General features: G+C 37.0%; 1 protein-coding gene and 1 pseudogene across 7 annotated transcripts in view; one reads left to right on the top strand and one right to left on the bottom strand.

Annotated features, from left to right (window-relative positions):
- The window catches only part of ZNHIT6 (zinc finger HIT-type containing 6), a 135,235-nt gene that overhangs the window by 105,152 nt on the left and 11,616 nt on the right, over positions 1 to 18,467 (bottom strand). For all 7 annotated transcript variants that reach the window (XM_069094582.1, XM_069094581.1, XM_069094576.1 and 4 more), the window contains exon 7: positions 1,093 to 1,161. In XM_069094582.1, coding sequence (XP_068950683.1) covers positions 1,093 to 1,161 — 69 coding nt within the window. The remainder of the gene's footprint in view (positions 1 to 1,092; positions 1,162 to 18,467) is intronic.
- LOC138166091 (nuclear nucleic acid-binding protein C1D pseudogene) lies at positions 2,079 to 3,370 on the top strand (annotated as a pseudogene).

Below are 18,467 nucleotides of genomic sequence, written 5' to 3'. Positions count from 1 at the left end.
GTTTTCTACTGAAGATGTTAAGTTTAAAACCAAATGGAGTCTTTGCATTTTGATTTACTCCTTAAAAAATAAAAGAGGGTTTTTTTTTGTTTTTTATATCCAAGTCACTTCCCAATATATATCCTTTCCCAAACACTCTTTTAAACAAAAATAATTTTTTAAAATGCTTAAAAGACTTCTTGGACACACTTAATAACCACTTATGAAAACTCTTGGGAATTTTACTATAGCCAAATTATGAAAATATAAAGTTTCTTTTAATATACACTTGCACAAAAATTAATAATTAGCTGAGTGAAAGAAAAAAACAAGTTTGCTAGAGGCTAAAAAAAGGTAAAAAGTTTAACCATTCCAACTGCTGAGTTACCCATAAACCAGTTTTCCAGCTTGTTCACATATATAATTTCAAACTACAAAGCTGCTCAACAAAACAGGTGTTCTGAAGTAATATATAAAATATTTATGCCCTTTCCTTATCTTTGGTATAGATTCACCTTAGAGAAAAGAAGTTCGAAGAGCTTCATGGAAGCCTAGACTGACAATCAGAAGTGAACCACAACCATGGGATAATAGTGCACATTACAGGCACTTTTCTCAAAGCAACCTAAAGGAATAAATCTAGATTCTACTTTTCATAAAGAGTACACAATCATCTTTGGGTGTCAAAAATTAAAAAAAAAATATGGCTCCTTATTGCGTATGTATGAACATCTCTCTTATTTATTGCCAGTGCCTATATAAATATATAGATGAAGGCAGAATTTGCCATTCTTTATTAACTTTCATAATGAAAGAGTTAATTTCTAACGTCCCTTCTAGCTCTAAAATTCTATTCTGTATCCTCACACAGAGCTTTATTTAACCCTAAACAACAAACATCTGTGAAAGTTGCTAATTTTCTAAAGATCTTGGTTTCCTTCTGTGTGAAATGGGGTGGGGCTAAATATTCTCTTCATTAACATCCTTTTCAGCTTCAAAGTTCTGTTCTTCAGGGAAAGAAAGGATCTAAGAAATCTTTTGATTTCCATTCTAATAAATAGGGTTTCTGTCCACTGAAAGGATTTCTGTACACAGAAACATGTAATACCATACCCTTTTTCCACATATTCAGCATGACTCTGAGGAAACAGGAGTTTCAGATGCCAATAGAAGCGCTGCTCTCTAAAGGAATACAATAAAAGAATAGCTATTACTATGCAGTTAGGTTAATATTGATAAAATTAAATAATCAAAAAAAATTTCTTGAATTGATACTCAAAATAAATTTTTTTAAAAAAAGTCATACTCTTGAAATTAAACGTTTCTTCCATAAAGAAATATTTTCTCCTTTACAGAATTTTAAGTTCCATTCTTGACAACTCTGGTGTATACTTTTATAAGGTAAAATAATGGTAATAGTTTAAATTTATATAATACTTTAAGGTTTAAAAAACCCTCTTCTGAAAATAATTCAAGAGTCTCGAGAGGGACAGGGCTTAGCAAGGAGGCAGTCTCCCCAAGTATCCCTAACAAAACAAAAAAAACCCCAAAGATCCAAAAGGCTAAAAATCATGCAAGAAAATTAAAGTCCAACCAAAATTTTCAAAATGAGTAAAGTACGTATCCAACTAAAAAAATATTCCATAGCATGTGAATCAGCTAAAGTATGAAAAGCATAAGATAAAAATAGAAAACAAAGAACGTATCACCAGACAAATATTCAAATGGATAAAAAACACACTCAAAGAAATTAAACAAGAACTGGCAATGCAAGGTCACAAGACCTAATATAAGAAGGAGGTGAAGAGAGCAGAAAATCAGGCAAACAACCAAAAAAAAAAAAGCCAAATGATTCAGCAGGAAGACAATACAAAGAACACCATCTCCCAGGGCAGGGGGCACGGACACTCAGATTTTGTTAAAGTGATTCACCCAAGATCACACAGCAAGTAAGACAGCCAAAATTAATGCTAGGCTTCTTGAATCTAGGCCAAATACTCTTTCCACGAAATTTTGTACTTGCTCACAAATACAAATATATCCCTATATATAAAAAATGATGACTATACACATAATAATGAAAACAGAAAATTAATTGCCGATTGCAATTCAACTATTAGCCTTTAACTTGCGTTCCTGATGTACAGGAAAAGGGTACTTGGGGGAGGGGAGAGGCAGTGGTGCCTGGAGGTAGCATTCCTGGAGGGGTGAGTACCAAGTGAGTTAGCATGGCAGAAGAAGATATTCATAAAGACTATCCAACAGAAATTCATGACTATCTGTCAGCATTTGAGAATTTTCTTCCTTTTGTAGGTGAAATGTTCAAGACCATGATGTCAGTTTCTAGAAATGAGTTATCACAAAAGTTGGACCCACTTGAATAGGCCAAGCTAGATTTAGTTTCTGCTTATGCACTGAATTCAATGTTGTGGGTTTACTTGGCCACTCAAGGAGTTAATACCAAGGAACTTCTCATCTAGTAAAGCAGGAAACAGAGTAAGAATATATATGAACAGAATCAAAAAAATTACAGACAAGAAAATGGCTGCCAAACTGGATAAAGGAGCTGCCTCAAGATTCATAAGAAATGCTTTTTGGCAAGTCAAACCAGAAAAAGGATCAAAATCCTCAAATAAAGGAAAAAGGAAAAAGTGAATTTTTGGTTTTGTTTGGTGAATACTGAGAATCCATATTAACTTTTGGCCCTATCCTTCAAAAATAGGTAGAAAAAGGAAGACTGTATTGAACTTCAACTGGAGAAATGAGGCTTAAATAAATGTTGGTATGACATTTTTCCTTGAAATTTGTTACAGAATGTGAATCCCCCCGTTTTAATTGATTTTTCTAGTTCTTAAAAATTTCAAATTTCATATCTACATTTTGATAAGTACTAACCTGCAAATTATAATATTTCATCTGTTTTTGTAAACATATTTGCTATTATTGCTCTTATGAATTATATGAATTCTGTGAGTGAAATTCAGTTATTAGTATATCTGTTTTCAGTATATTGTGCTAAAAAAAGGACTGACTATAGTACAGTTATGGTTACACCTTTTTTGTTTCTACAAATCACTGATCTTTTAAAAATGAAATATATTAAAATTTAAAGGGTCATATATAGCTTAAAACTACAATGTACATTTAAAAATAAATGGAAATATTAATTTAAATAAGGATTGAGATTTCATACTGAGGACTAGATTTTGGGCAAAGAATCCCTGATGTCATTTACTTTCAACACCCACATTTTACCAGTGAAGAATCTACAGCCCACAACTACTGGTGCAGGGAAACTGTGGCTTTAAGGAGACATGTGGCCTTCTAGGCCCTCAAGTGTGGCCTTTTGACTGAATCCAAACTTCACAGAACAAATCTTTGTTCTAATATTAAATGTAGTATGCATGTTTTGTGTTATCTTTATTATGTAATGGTTATTTCAGAATATTTCCTACTTTTACAAAGGCTGGAAAAATAAAGGTAATTATTTGTCACACACATAAAAAAATAAGATATAATATGATAGAGGGGATTTTTGCGAAAATCAGTAGAGACAGAAACAAAAATAATATTACCGCTGGAATATTCCACAGACCACCTGAAAAAATGAAGAAGTAGGAGTTCAGGAAACAAGTCACAAGTCTGGTAAGATAGAATAGTGATGGTGAACTTGAAATTTTCCTGTGGGAGCTCTAGTCCTTCTAGCAAAAGCAGAAACACTAATACATGTTTGGCTTGCCTTCATCCTACAAAAGGTGAGGGATAAAGCAACAGCCATTCTGAATCTAATTCTCACAACAGAGATGGCCTGGCTTCTGAAAAGGAAATTATAGCAACCTAACAGGGTCCAGAGAGTTTTTCTTGATTTCTGCTATCTTTATGGTCAAATTAGACAGCTGCAAGATAGAAAGTAACAGAGAGCCAGAGGGCTTTAAAGTTTTCTCCTCCAATTTAGAGATGAAGAAATTTTAGCCTAAGAGTGTAAGTGATTTGTTCAATATTATACACGGAGCTCTTCTAATTCCAATTTCAGCGAGTTGTCCACTGTTGCTTTTTTTTTTTTAAATCAATGGTGGACAAAGGTATAAAAGGCATGCTCATAAGCTATGCAGATGACACAAAACTGGGAGGGAGAGTTTAACATTCTGTGAACAGCAGAGTTTATCTAAAAAGCTATGAGATTTTAGCAGACTGTAAAGTTGGTGAATCCACAATGTAGAATGGCAGCTAAAATAAGTAATGGAACCTCAGGATGCACTGTAAGGCACAGCTGTCCAAAGCTGGGGAGGGGACAAGTCTATCTTCTGTCCTGGCTATACTACAGAGTATTGTGTGAAGGAAAACCAATAAGCTCAAGAAGATCCAGAAAAGCAAACAAGATGACACAAAGAGCTGAGATCATACCATGAAGGTGGGCTGCAGGGTCCAAGGATATTTAGCTGGCGTTAGAACAGAAGCCTATGGAGGCAGGGACATGACAGCTTTTCTCAGTTAACTGTAGGGTGGTCCCTTGGAAGACTACTTAGTTCCGAAGTCAGAAATCAGAACTATCTCAAAGTGGAATGAGAAGGCAGGCCAGACTGTAAAGGAGATAGATCCCTTTTCAGACACACACTGAGGTCCCTGATAACCTTGAGATTTTACAACTGCTGAAATTTAGAAATTTCTGAGAACCCAATTTGCTACTATGAAAGAAATATTAAATGTTGTAACCAAGAGATTGTCCTTTTAGTTTTCAAATATCCTTATATTATGATAAAGGAAAATGAACTGATGTTTTAGAATGGTTAGGTCTATGAAATATCCAGTTTAGTCCAGCTGGCTGCAGTTGCATTTTGGAGGCATGTGAACATGCATTCAGTAGCAAAACAGTAGACAACAAATTGGTTGCTAAGAAAAATTAACTCTTTGAAGTATTGTCCCTCTACTCTTGAGGTGAAAATTCTAATTGTTGGAACCAACAGCAATTATTTATTACACACCTAACTTTCATCAATTTAAAGTTTTTTTGGTCATTTTATATGTGTATAGATAATGGCAATAAACAGAATTTTCAGTGTCAGTTGCAACTCTGACAAATATTTACTGTGTGACTCTAGGAGAGTAACAACCTCTACAGGTTTGTTTTCTAATCTGCAATGAGGGGGGTGGATCATATGTTCACAAAATCCCACCCAGTCCTAAATCCTGATCCTATTAACTGCCACTGGATGGGAAAAGCGGGTGCTTCTTTATGTCTGCATGGACAAAGCTACTGACTCTCCTAGAAATGGATCATTTTTTAACTACCTGTTGTATTTCTTTAATTATGGATACCAAGCCTTGAAATATGTTTCATGAAATATAACACTTCTCTAACCTCAATTGAGACATTACTTGCTGCCATAAAAATCTTCAAATGCCAAATTCAACAGCTCCTGGTTTTAAACAAATAAACAAAGTTTTTCCAGAAAGAGACATTTGGTAATGTTCATCATTGTGAAAGACACAGTAGCAGTAGTATATAAAGTGGTTCAAAGAATCAGAATGTTTGAGACACGACATAGTAATACTAACATGAGAGGAATATGGTTCATTTTCTTCATTTGAACCCATAATAATATATTCCCTAATTACTGTTTGCTTCCATACTAAGTCAGAGTAAAAGGAAATGTTCTACCTGTCATCTCTGGAATTTTAAGACATACTCAGTCACTGCTCAGATAATTTCAAGTACACTCACCCAAAGTTCTCAACATTTAACAGACCCCCAAATGCCTTCATAGAAAGCCCTTAACATTCCTGACACATAGGTGGGAGAATTCTTAGGAATTATCACAGTATTTACTTTGGTTAACTATAAGTTAAGGTTATAATATAGGAATCCATTTGAATTACATTTCTAACATATTATGTAATTACAATATTCATGAGTTAAAGCTTTTGATCCTTGATGCCAGCTCCAAACTAAAATATGAAATGCTTAAAAAAAACCACTCAATACCTTTTTGTTACAGATGTATATAACGCCACACTTCAGAAATAAATATAAGGCTCATTTGGTCAAAGGTTAACACAAAAATCTGCTCTTCACAACAGATACCATTTACAGTACGACTTTGAAAAGGACAAAGAATATCTGTGACCTTCTTTGAACAACCAACAAGTAATTATTAAGGTACCGATAGGCACAAAGAATGAAACAATCCCTACCCATCAGATGCTTACATTCTAATGGAGGAAACAAGAAGTACATACACACATATATATGGGATAAGTAAAAAGTGATAAATACAAACATATACTAGTTACATATGAGGGATTTTGAAAGGGAGGGCACTAGCAGCTGAGGGGATGTGGAAAGGCTTCCTGAAGAAGATGGTGTCTGAGCTGGATCTTTTGTTTTTCTTTCTGGAGGACAATTGGGGTTAAGTGACTTGCGCAATGTCATGTGGCTAGTTTTTGTGTGTGTGTGTCAGAGGCCTGATTTGAACTCAGGTCCTCCTGACTCCAGGCTGGTGCTCTAATCACTGTGCCACCTAGCTGCCCTTGAGCTGGATCTTAAAGGAGGAGAAGGAATTTATTAAGCTGAGATAAGAAAGGGAGTGTACTTCAGTCACATGAGACAGGAAGTACAAAGGCATGGAGATGAGAGACAGAGCATCCTGTGAATAAGCAATGTGTGGGAGAGAGAGTGGTATCCAATGAGGCTAGGAGAAGTTCTATCCTTGAAGCCATAGGAAGTTACAAAGTTAAGAGGGTCAGATGTAAACTTAAGGAAGGTGACTTTGCAGCAGTATGCAGGATGGACTAGTAGGGAAAAGACTTGAGGCAGGGAGGTCCATTAGGAGGCTGTTGCACAGTCTAGCCTAGAAGTGATGGTGGCATGAACTAAGGTGTTGGGTGCCTGGGTGGTGAGAGGGGCAGACAGAAATAGCAAGATATGGCCATTGATATGGGATGACAGAAAGTGAAGAGTCCAGTATAATAATACTAAGATTATACATCTGGAAGCCCGAGAACATAACTGAATTGTGCCCTGAGTTTATTTTAGCAATGAAAATACCAGCGATAACAACCTCCCACATTATTTCTATACCCTGGTAAAGCTACAGTCACATCCACAAAAATAGATACCAAATATATTTAAAACCTATTAGAAGAGCCAACCAAAAACCTGGGAAAGGTAAAACCTTTAGTGATTTATAGATTCTATCTAAAGTTACTTTCCAAATATAATTACCCACTTATCAGAAGCTGAAGCCACTTTTAAAAAAAAAAATAAATACACTATGCCTTATCTTGGCAAACCTTCCTTTCAACTTTTTGTTGATTTTCTCTCATGTACTCTGTTGACTTTTATTCTCCAGTGTAGTCAGACATCAAATAGGAGGGAGAAAGTACCAATCAGATGGAAAATTAAGCTTTAGGAGGGGAGGATGCCTTGGTTCAGTGAGGGGTGCTGTTCAAGGTCATTAAGAAGTTGAGATGCAAGTGATCTGCTTAACCTAGGGAGCTTTCACATTTTGCCTGCAATGGGTTGTTAGTGTGGCTGAGTTATTTTCAAGTTTTGTGAATTTTTTGATAATGTAAACTATATCAAATGAACAAAGCAACATTCTAAAGACAAGTGTGAACTTTGGGGATCATCTGCATCGTTGCTCACTTGATGACCATTCCTCCTCAAAATTTTCTTCTCCCTGGATTAGGAGCCATTTTATTGAGCTTAGTTCAGCCCTCCTACCTCTCCAACCACCCCTTCTCTCCTTTCCTTATCTTCTTTCTCAGCAATATAAAGCACAAGTTCATCTATCAAAGACCAGGGGATACAGAGGCCGAGTCCAAGTTTCCAGAAAGCCCCAGGAAGCCCATTCATTTTTCAGATAGCTCTAACTGGTAAGAAGTTTTCCTTATTCTCTTTATGATAGGGAAGCTTTTCTTTTCTTTTTAGAGGGGGTGAGGGCAGGGCAATTGGGGTTAAAGGACTTGCCCAACATCACACAGCTAGTGTTAAGTGTCTGATGCTGCATTTGAACTCGGGTCCTCCTGACTCCAGGGCCAGTGCTCTATTCACTGTGCCACTTAGCAGCCCCTGATAAGGAAGCTTTTAAATATCTACCATTCGATGCATTTAGTTTTGTCCTTCAGAACCAAGCAGAACCTTCACATTTTTGAAAACAGCTATCATGTTTCTTCTGAATCTCTTCTCCAGCATGAACATGTGATCCTTTCACCATATAGATGACCCTGCTGGTCACTTCCCAGCTTATCACTATTCTTCTAAAACAATGGCCCTCAGATCTGTATACAATATGTCAGTTGTATGCCCCCAGAGGTCTGACTAGGCCAGACGACAGGAACAGTATCACCCAGAAACTGATTTTTCTCAATGTAACCAAAGACTGCTTAAGTTTTTTGAGCTGCAGACCGCTAACTCACTGGGTTTACAGTCTAATAAAACCTCCAGTTATTTATCAAATGAAGTCCTTACTAGTCATGCCTTACATCTGTGAAGTCGATTTTTAAAATATTTATGTTTATTCTTATTATTTCATATTAAGATACAACCCCATGTTCTGGCCCATCAAGGGCTTTCTGTTATCCAAAATGTTAGCTATCTTTTCCACTTTTGTTATCACCTGCAAATGTGATGTGCATGCTGTCTAAGGCTGTAAGCAAATAAATGATTTATTTTCAAGTTTCTCCATGGCACTGTTTATCTCAAGGTCATATTCTTCATCTCTTCCCACAATAACATGAGACTGTCAAAAGTTTTACTAAAGCTTTAAATAGAAATTTTGTGAAGAATCCAGTCAAGTCTACAGGTCTGTTTTCTGTTGACTTCATCCTCTCATTCTTCACCATCTTTCAGAAGTCACTGACAATGGCCCAGCCCTTCCAGCACTTAAGAGAGATTCTGTATGGACCTAGTCATCTGAATTCTGTCTGATACAGCATTGGCCCTGGAGTCAGAAAGACCTGCATTCAAATCCCACTGGACCCTTAAAAGCTGTGTGACCCTGGGCAAGTCATTCAACTTTCATCGGCCTCAGTTTCCTCTGTAAAGTGGGGATAATAACAGTAACGTTTTGCCTCACATACTAACAAAAGATAAAAGCAATGAACTTGGCCCCTACCTCTCAGCCCAACAGGACTGAGGAACTTTTTTTTTTTTGCAGTTTGGTTTGTGAATCATTGAAATGAAAAGGAAAACAGAACAAAGTATAAATGACAGTTCTAGAATTTATCTTCAAGGAAAGGACAGGAATAATTTCAGCCCTTCAAAGCATTCCACGATTAGATGAACAAATTTAAATGTAATTCATGCTGGTCAAACACAAAAATACCTCAAGTTAGTCTAAACTTAGAATCAGAAATATATAACAATGCAACCTTAGGTTTGGATTTGAAGAGACTATGGGATATAATTACGAATATATTGGCCTCCAAGTTGCCTTTCTTGCCTCATGCTTCCTCACTGAGTTGCAGATGGTCAGCTGAATTGTCTAGAAACCTTTAGGGATCACCTAAGGTTAATGTCTTCCGATCTAATAATGTACCTTGAAAATTTAAGCTTCTTTAAAAAATCATTCAATTCCTAAGCACCCTCAGATTGGTGCACTGCACATGAAGCTGATGAGTTTTCCCTGGGATTGTCTATCACAAGGTTCCTTCTGAGAAAATTGGTTATTAAAAATGAAAGTATTCTCTTCTTCAATTACTCTGTAAAGCAGGGAAGCCCAATCTAGCCTTACACCTTGAAGTGCAAAATTGCCCTGCAATATGCAACAGATGGAAAATGAAAATACTCTGAGGAAACCCTAGTTTCACACTTGGCAAACTAGAGAGATTTCTTTTAATTGAAAATATTTTCCATCAGGAATTCATGACCAAACCCTAGCACTATTTAATAGGGCATGTTTATTACTTTAAGATGACAACACAGAGTAAAAAATAAATTCACAGTCCTCTAAAAGTAGATCTCTAATTTATATCTTCTAGCTAAATAATTCATAGATCAGGAGTACAAAAGAGAGGCAGCAGAGTATACAGTGTAAAAAACCCTAGACTTGAGGTCAGAAGACCTGGGTTCAATTTTCAGTTCTATTACTAACTGGGGAAGCCTGAATGTAATCTGTGTTGTTGCCTCCTCACTTGAAAAACAGGGAGAGAAGCTTCCAGGAAACCACTTTTCCGGTCAGACGGAACTATCTCAATGTCAGCTCTCTTTGTATTTTAAAATGTAAAGCATGGTTCCCTAAAAAATAAACCCACATACATGTCAAAACATGGCCTATGTGTGAATTGAGCATGCTTGTATTTTTGTTCCATGGGACACTTTTATTTTATTTTTTTTAATTGGGGGAGTACTGATAGAGATACAATGTTTCATTGCTACTCTTCTTTCAAGCCTAAGGAATAGAGCCTCATATTTTATCTACCAACATTTTCATTATAGTAACCATGTTAGTGACTAGCCTGCTCATAATAAATCGATATACTCAGAAGATACGACCTGTTTCCTCAGTCATTTCATCTTTCACCTGCTGATTTCCAAATATTATTAGTTCTCAACAGGTATACTACTATGCCGTTTTCACTGCTGACTTTCAGTTGCAGGGGGATAGATGGGCTGAAGGAGGCTCCTGGGAGCTTAACTTTCCATATATAATGATAATGAGACACAAGTTGTAAAGACCCTGAGTAGTTCTCTTTTTGTACACTAACAACTCGGCGAAATTAAAAGTTCAGTGAACAAATCACACCAAGCCTCATGAAAATGTGGAATGTCAGCATGATTAAGGCAAGTTATTAATGCTACACTCCTAGACTGGCTGTTAGGAAACAGAAAACAACTTCTTTCTCTATTATTAGTTCTAATACACTTAATTTAAAAAAAAAAGCTACTTGTTATGTTCTATCCTTTCAAATATCTCCTTTTTAAAGACTGAAGTTTCTAAGTAGTTTCTTTTCCTCCTCTGGAAGTCTAATTATAAGTCACAGAATTTTACAAGCATTACATAAAAATCTTCCTCTATTATTTGATAACAAAACCTCTAAATAGTTCTGACATCTGGACAAGGCAAATAAAAATAAAAAAACAAAAAGGATTACAAAAAAGTTTTCAAAACAGCTAACACTGGAACAAAAGTCACATATTAATACTGGAAGAACTGCTACCAGATCTTGAAACCTTCTCAAAAGTAAAATAATGTAACAGGAAAATTTTAAAAGTCTCCCCCCCCTGCCCTGCTATTTTAGTACTTTGACATTTAACTCTATTTCACTGGGTCATTTACTATGAAGGAAAAGAGAATAAAAATATACTTATCTAGTTGGCAGAATTGGAATTTCAAAAAAATAAAGCGTTCCTTTCATAGTTTAAGGAAAGTTATTACTTTTCATATTAAAAATGATCTCTAATGTTGTAGGATTCTGACAGGATACAGATTTTTGGTGGCAGATACTATCCAAGTAATAAAAAATTATTATTTCAGAAAAGACAGAGGGTGGATAGGGCTGGTGGAAATTAGTTGTTTTTTCCTCCCTCCAATCAAATGATATATAGTTAAACACATAATTTGTGTAAAGTTCAGTGCTGTGCCGTCATGACAGGAGTACAAGTCCTTTGCATAAAGGTGTTTAAATTCTGACTGGACAGATAAGATCTACTCCTCACCTCTTCTTTTCTCTTCCTCTTCCACATAGTTCCTTTGCACAAGTGGGGGTCCACAGATGTGTACAATGAACATAACATCATTTAAAAAAAAGGTGTTAATTAGTTTTACTGACTTTGTTCTCTTTCTTAAAAAAAAACCTATCTGTTATAAGGATACTTTACTGGGGGGAAATGTGACAGAAAAAGAGGTAGAGAATCCTTAGAATAAATTTCATCTGTCATGTAATTTTTCTCAAGGACCTAGATTCAAAACCTCTAATCCCACTCAAAACCTCGAATAAAAATCTCCCTGGAGATAATTTCTACCAATAAAAAAGCTATGGAAGATTTCTGGGCAGGGTAATGACATAATGAAAACATGATTTTACGAAGATTAACCTGGCAGGCATATGTAAGATGAATTAAAGAACAGATGATTGGGGCCTGCACTAGGATGCTGGCCAAGGTAATGGAAATGAAGGGACAGAGGAATGGGACATACTTCCAAAGAAAAATCACCAGGACCTGGTGACTATTCAATCCATCTCGACTTATCATCCCTTTTTAGAAGCTCCAGAGCAAACTCCCCATTCCTTCACAACTAACCATCAACAACTATAACACAAGCCATTTGATTTTACTTAACGTTCTGCTAAAATCCTACTTTCTATGGCTTATCATGCAATGTGGGAGTGATGCTGGATTCTCAAAAGCTTGCCAAGTGGAGTACAAACTCTGGCAGGTCCTAAGCACATGGAGAAGGCTTGGTGTGTGGAAGCAGTGATGGACTAGATGAACTTCAAATCAGTTAACTGACAAGTATTTGTATCAGCCTTCCATCCAGCCAGCATTTTCCTCAAATGCAGGTCTGTAAAATCTACTGTCTCAACTCAATAAACTCCAGAGGCACCCTGTCACCCCTCCAGAATCAATTACAAAGTTCTTCAAAGCCCTTTATAACTTGGTTTCCTCCTGCCTTTCCAAGTCTTCTCACACCTTACCCCCCCCCCCCACCTTCCATCCAAAACTGGTCTCCTGACTGTTCTACAAACAAGATACTTCTTATCTCTCAGCTCTGGGCATTTTCAATGGCTGTCTCCCATGCCTGAAAATGCTAGCCATCCTCTGCTTCAACTACTGATCTCCCTGGCATCTATTAGGTCCCAACCAAAATCCCACCTTCTACAGTAGTCCTTCCCCAACACCTCAATTCCAATGTGTTCTCTCTACTAATGAATTCCTACACATCCTGTATCTAGCTTGCTTCCCAAACATCTGTTTGCTTGACGTCTCTCCCATTAAATGGTAAGCTCCTGGAAGGCAGGGACTGTCTTTCGCCTCATTTTGTATCGCCAGTAGTTAGCACAGTACCCAGTACACAGTAGGCATTTAATGCTGACTGACTGATTAGGCATCTAATATATGCTAGGCACTGTGCATTCAAATGCAATGAAATAATCCCTACTCTTGAGAAACTCACTCCAACGGGGAGGCAAGCACAGATATAAATGCATCTCTAAATAAAGTAAATCTAACCAGTTACATACAAGGTAGTTTGAGAAGTCTCTAGCACTTGTGCAGATCATAAAGGCTTCATGTTGAAGGTGACGTTCAAGCTGTCCCTTGAAGTAGAGGGAATGCATTCAAGATAGAAGTAAGCTCTTTGTGAATAAAGACTGTTTCCTTCTTGTATTTGTATCCCCAGGGCCTAGCCCAGGGTCTGGCATATAGCAAATACTTGATAAATACCTGCTGATAGATCTGATGGGATATAGCCAGGATCTTGCAAAGGTTGGTAAACAGGACAAAGAAGGTCATGGGTGAGGAAGAGGTCACTTTGGTTTGTACTACAGTGTACACGTATGGAGTCAGACAGTGGTAATGTACAATGAGCCTAAGAAGTTTGGAACAAGGTGGTTAAAAACTTGAGTAAGCTCAACAGGGACATAATGGCCTCCTAGAGGTATAGGAAGTCACTGAGATTGACTGAGAAGGAGCTTAAGATGGTCAGATCTGTGCTTAAGGAAAATCACTCTGGCAGATAATTGTTTAAGTCCTGGTTATAACCTTGAAATTTTTCACAAAAATATAAAAGCTATGAATGTCAGAGAAATTTATTATCAAATATTAATAAATTAGCAAGTACATATTAAGTAGCCATTATGTGGTCAGCTTTGTCTTACTTCAAAATCCAATTAAACTTTTTTATTTTTATATTTAATTTTTATTTTATAGGAACTCAATATTTTATAACTGTAATACCTCATGCTCTCTTGTCTTCTCACTCTCTGCTCTCTATTCCCCCCCCCCCCCCCCCCCGGTCAATCTGTACAATTCATTCTACATATTTCAATTGGACTGGAACCAATTAGTATATTTTAAATAACTATAATTTTGAATACTGAAAATTTGAATACATTATCACTTCAGGGAATTCACTGACTTGCACTAATTGGCACCTAGCTCTGTGTGTCTGCGTGCAACTGCAAACCTGCCTTCCCACTCACCATCTTCTTCATACATATCTATGACACGAAAAAAAAAACACTATACTTTACTACACTATTTATTAATATTTCTGTGAAGGCCAGAAAATGTGACTAGAAAAAATGACTGAGATTAATATAGGTTTGGGTGGCTGGACTTAGAAGCCCCACAATTAGGAAGCATGCAAATCCACGGTTCCATTAAAAAAATCAGACTTGCTATTTCTTTACAAGAGGGACACCTAGTGGTTAGCCTCTAAACATTTCTAATAAATACCCCAGTTAAAATATTAGAACTACACTGATAATTTATATGACTTGTAAACATTTATTTTCCAAAATGATAGCATACAAACACACATGCATGCACACATTTGTGTGTGTGTTCCTTTCTAATTTATCAATAGACCAACTCCTTCATAATGCCTGGTATAAATGTTTAGTTTTCTTTTATGTAGGTTTACCAATATTAAGAAAATTTCTTTTGGAGTCCTCAAATTTACAGTGCTTAAAAAGAAAAAAAAAACCTATTTAAGGCACTTTCCATGACAGTAGAAAAAACACAGAATCTGGAAACTGGAGAATTGGGTTAAATTCCAGGTCTCTGTGTGACTGAACAAATCATTATAACACTTGATATGTTTTCTATATACTACAAAGTGGGGATGAAAATACTTTATAGTACTTTATAATATACATAATACTTTATAATACCTAACAGGAGTATTGTCCCTCAAGTGCTCTATCAACCTCAAAATATCATTTAAATGTGAACTATTGTTATCAGTTATTGATGGCTAGGTAACAGGATATCATTGAAGGATTGGGGACAGAAAGGTGATAGGATACCAATACAGAAATGCAACTAATTTGGTAGCACTGGATGATATGGACCGAAGGGCAGAGAATGAATGTGCGAGGCAGCTCTTAACAAGGACTACATACAAAGCTGACAGCAGAGTGAATAGGAAGGACGAGAAAAGTGTGAGACTCATCAAATAGGTACATAATTCTTAGCAACAGACTGGATAATGGAGAAAAAAGTCTGGATTGTCAAAGTTTTGAATGTGGGGTACTGGACCAAAGGTTGTAGCACTGACAACAAAGAGGGATGTCAGAACAAAAAGCATGATAGTAAATGTAAACTGTTGAAAGGATTGAACCTTGTTTAATTTTGGTGCATCCCACATACCTGCCACACAGAACAGGCACCAAATGTTTGTGGAAACAGAAAATGGGAATAAATTCATAAAAGTAACAGACTAAAGTCATGAGACTGAAGGCCACTACCAGGAGGGCAAGTATAGAGAGAAAATGAGATCAAAGGATCATGGGAAAGACCAAACCTAATGGCAGGGAAGAGCTAACCAGGTCAGTCAAGGCAACAAGAGGAGTGGTAGAAGACGACAAAGGGAGAAGCAGAGGGCAGTGCCCCCCAAACCCTGGGCAAACATCTGCCACAATAAAACACCTTTTAAGGTTAGAACAAAGCTGCTTCCTCCCAAGAACCTAGAGGTCTCAGGAAGATGGGGGATACGGTACATCAGCAGGGCTCAAGGATAACAAACAGGACATCAGCAAAGCGTCTATCCAAAGTTCTGCTATTTTTGTGAAAGATGGGAGATGTGAACTCAAGAGTGATGCAATTGGGTGTATTTGCAAATGGCTAAATGACCAGATCCCAAGAAATCATCATTAATAGGTCAGTATAAACTTGAAGGAAGGAGGCTAGTGGAATGCTTCAGGCATCTGACCTTGGCCATATGCTGTTCAACATTTTCTAAGTGATTTGAATAAAACACAGATGGCATACTCAACAAATTAACAGATATCAGAAAGACAGGCTGGATGTTCATCAGCATCCAAAAAGTTGTGGACAGGACAGAACACTGGGACAAATCAAATGAGGTGGAATTTAATAGAAGAAAATGAACAGTGCAGCATTTGTGTTTAAAAAAATCAACTGGGCTGGAGCAGACTTCCGTGAGAGTAAATTGCCATCAGCTGTGGTGGTTTCTAGACTTCTCAATCCACAAATGCCAAAGACAAAGTAAAAGGTCAGTGTGGAACTTTGTTCAAACAGGGGGAGTGTAGTCTGGCTGCTAGCCCGAGCAAGAAGCAGAGGTGGTGTGGTGGCTGCAGCTGCTTCAGAGCTCCTGGCCTGCAGATCGTAGGGGGACCAAGCGACCATTCAGAGGGTAACTGCTCTTGCTTTGACCTGCTTAGATCCGGAATGCGGCAGAGCATGTGGGGGCTGTAGAGAGGGAGCCCATTTAATAGCTCCAGCAGCTGCAAAAACCCCAGTGATTTGGGACATAGCTCTCTATTTTGGAAGCAGAGTTCTACTGTGGCTAAGAGCTCAAAAGCCAAGTAATTGGCTGCCAATATGAGCAATCAATGGAAGCACAGACGACAGAATCCTTTTTTAGGGACAAAAAGGATCAAGGCATGGACCGGGAGGAAGACACAGAAGTCAAAACTCCTGCAATCAAAAGCCTCCAAGAAAATTATGAACTGGTTACAGGCCATGAAGGATCTCAAGAAGGATTTTGAAAATCAAGTAAGAGGAGTGGCTAGGTGGTACAGTGAATAGAGTACCAACCCTGGAGTCAGGAGGCCCTGAGTTCAAATCTGGCCTCAGACACTTAACATAAAATGAGCCGTGTGACCTTGGGCAAGTCACTTAACCCCAATTGCCTTCCAAAAAGCAAAAAAAAAAAAATCAAAAGTGGAGGAAAAATTGGGAAGAGAAATGAGAATGATGCAAGAAAATCATGAAAAGCAAGTCAACAGCCTGCTAAAGGAGACCCCCCAAAATACTGAAGAAAATAACACCTTAAAAAATAGACTAACCTGGATGGCAAGAGGCCCAAAAAGCCAATGAGGAAAAGAATGCTTTAAAAAGTCGAATTGGCCAAATGGAAAAGGAATTTTGAAAACTCACTGAGAAGAATAACTCCTTCAAAATTAGATTGGAAGCTAATTACTTTATGAGAAACCAAGATACCATAAAAAGATCCAAACAAATGAAAAAATAGAAGGCAATGTGAAATATCTCATTGGAAAAAGCACTGACCTAGAAAATAGATCCAGGAAAGATAATTTAAAAAATTATTGGTCTACTTGAAAGCCATGATCAAAAAAAGAATCTAGAGACCATCTTTCAAGAAATTCTCAAGCAAAATTGTCCTGATATTTTAGAAGCAGAGGGCAAAATAGAAATGGAAAGAATTCGCTGATCGCCTCTTGAAAAAGATCCCCCAAAGAAAACTCCTAAGAATATTATAGCCAAATTCCAGAGTTCCCAGGTCAAGGAAATAATACTGCAAGCAGTCAGGAAGAAACAATTTGAGTATTGTGGAAACACAATCAGGATAACACAAGACCTAGCAGCTTCTACATTAAGGAAACGAAGGGCTTGGAATATGATATTTGGAGGTCAAAGGAGCTAGGACTAAAACCAATAATCACCTATCCAGCAAAACTGAGTATAATACTACAGGAAAAAATATGGTCATTTAATGAAATAGAGAACTTTCAAGCATTCTTGATGAAAAAACCTGAGCTGAACAGAAAGTGTGACTTTCAAATACAAGAAGCAAGAGAAGCATGAGAAAGTAAACAGGAAAATGAAATCATAAGGAACTTATTAAAATTGAACTATTTACATTCCTACATGGAAAAACGATCATTGTAACTCATAAGACTTTTCTCAGTATGAGGATAGCTAGGGGGAATATATATGTATATACATGTATACACATATATGTATAGAAGCATGTATGTGGATATAAATATATATGTATGTCTGCATTTGTATGTTCATGTATACATAGAGAGCACAGGATGAGTTGAATATGAAGGGATGATATCTAAAAAATAAAATTAAGAGGTGAGAGAGGAATTTACTGGGAGGAGAAAGGGAGAGACAGATTAGGGTAGATTATCTCATATAAGGGGCAAGAGAAAACTGTTACAATGGAGGGGAAGAACAGGAAGGTGAAAGGGAATGGGACAACCTGATTCTCATTGAATTTGGCCTAAGGAGGGAATAACATACACACTCAATTGGGTATCTTACCCTACAGGAAAATAGGGGGTAGGGGATAAGGGTGGGGATGATAGAAGGGAGACCAGAATGGGGGAGAGGGTAGTTAGAAGCAACATTTTTGAAAAGCGATAGGGTCAAGGGAGAAAATAGAATAAGTGGGGTGGGAGAGTATGGAGGGAAATATAGTTAGTTCTTCACAATATAACTGCTATGGAAATGATTTGGGCAACTTCACATGTACAACCTATATTGAGTTGCTTATCTTCTCTGGAACTCAAAGTTTTAAAAACAAATGTTTAAAAAAATTGTTTTT

Source organism: Petaurus breviceps, unplaced genomic scaffold (genome assembly GCF_028583685.1).
Source record: "Petaurus breviceps papuanus isolate PSGF00001 unplaced genomic scaffold, PetGlider_PUasm1.0 220, whole genome shotgun sequence".
Classification (NCBI taxonomy): Eukaryota; Metazoa; Chordata; class Mammalia; order Diprotodontia; family Petauridae; genus Petaurus; species Petaurus breviceps.
Note: the sequence above shows the minus strand (reverse complement) of the source record. Positions and strands in the feature narration are given on the sequence as shown.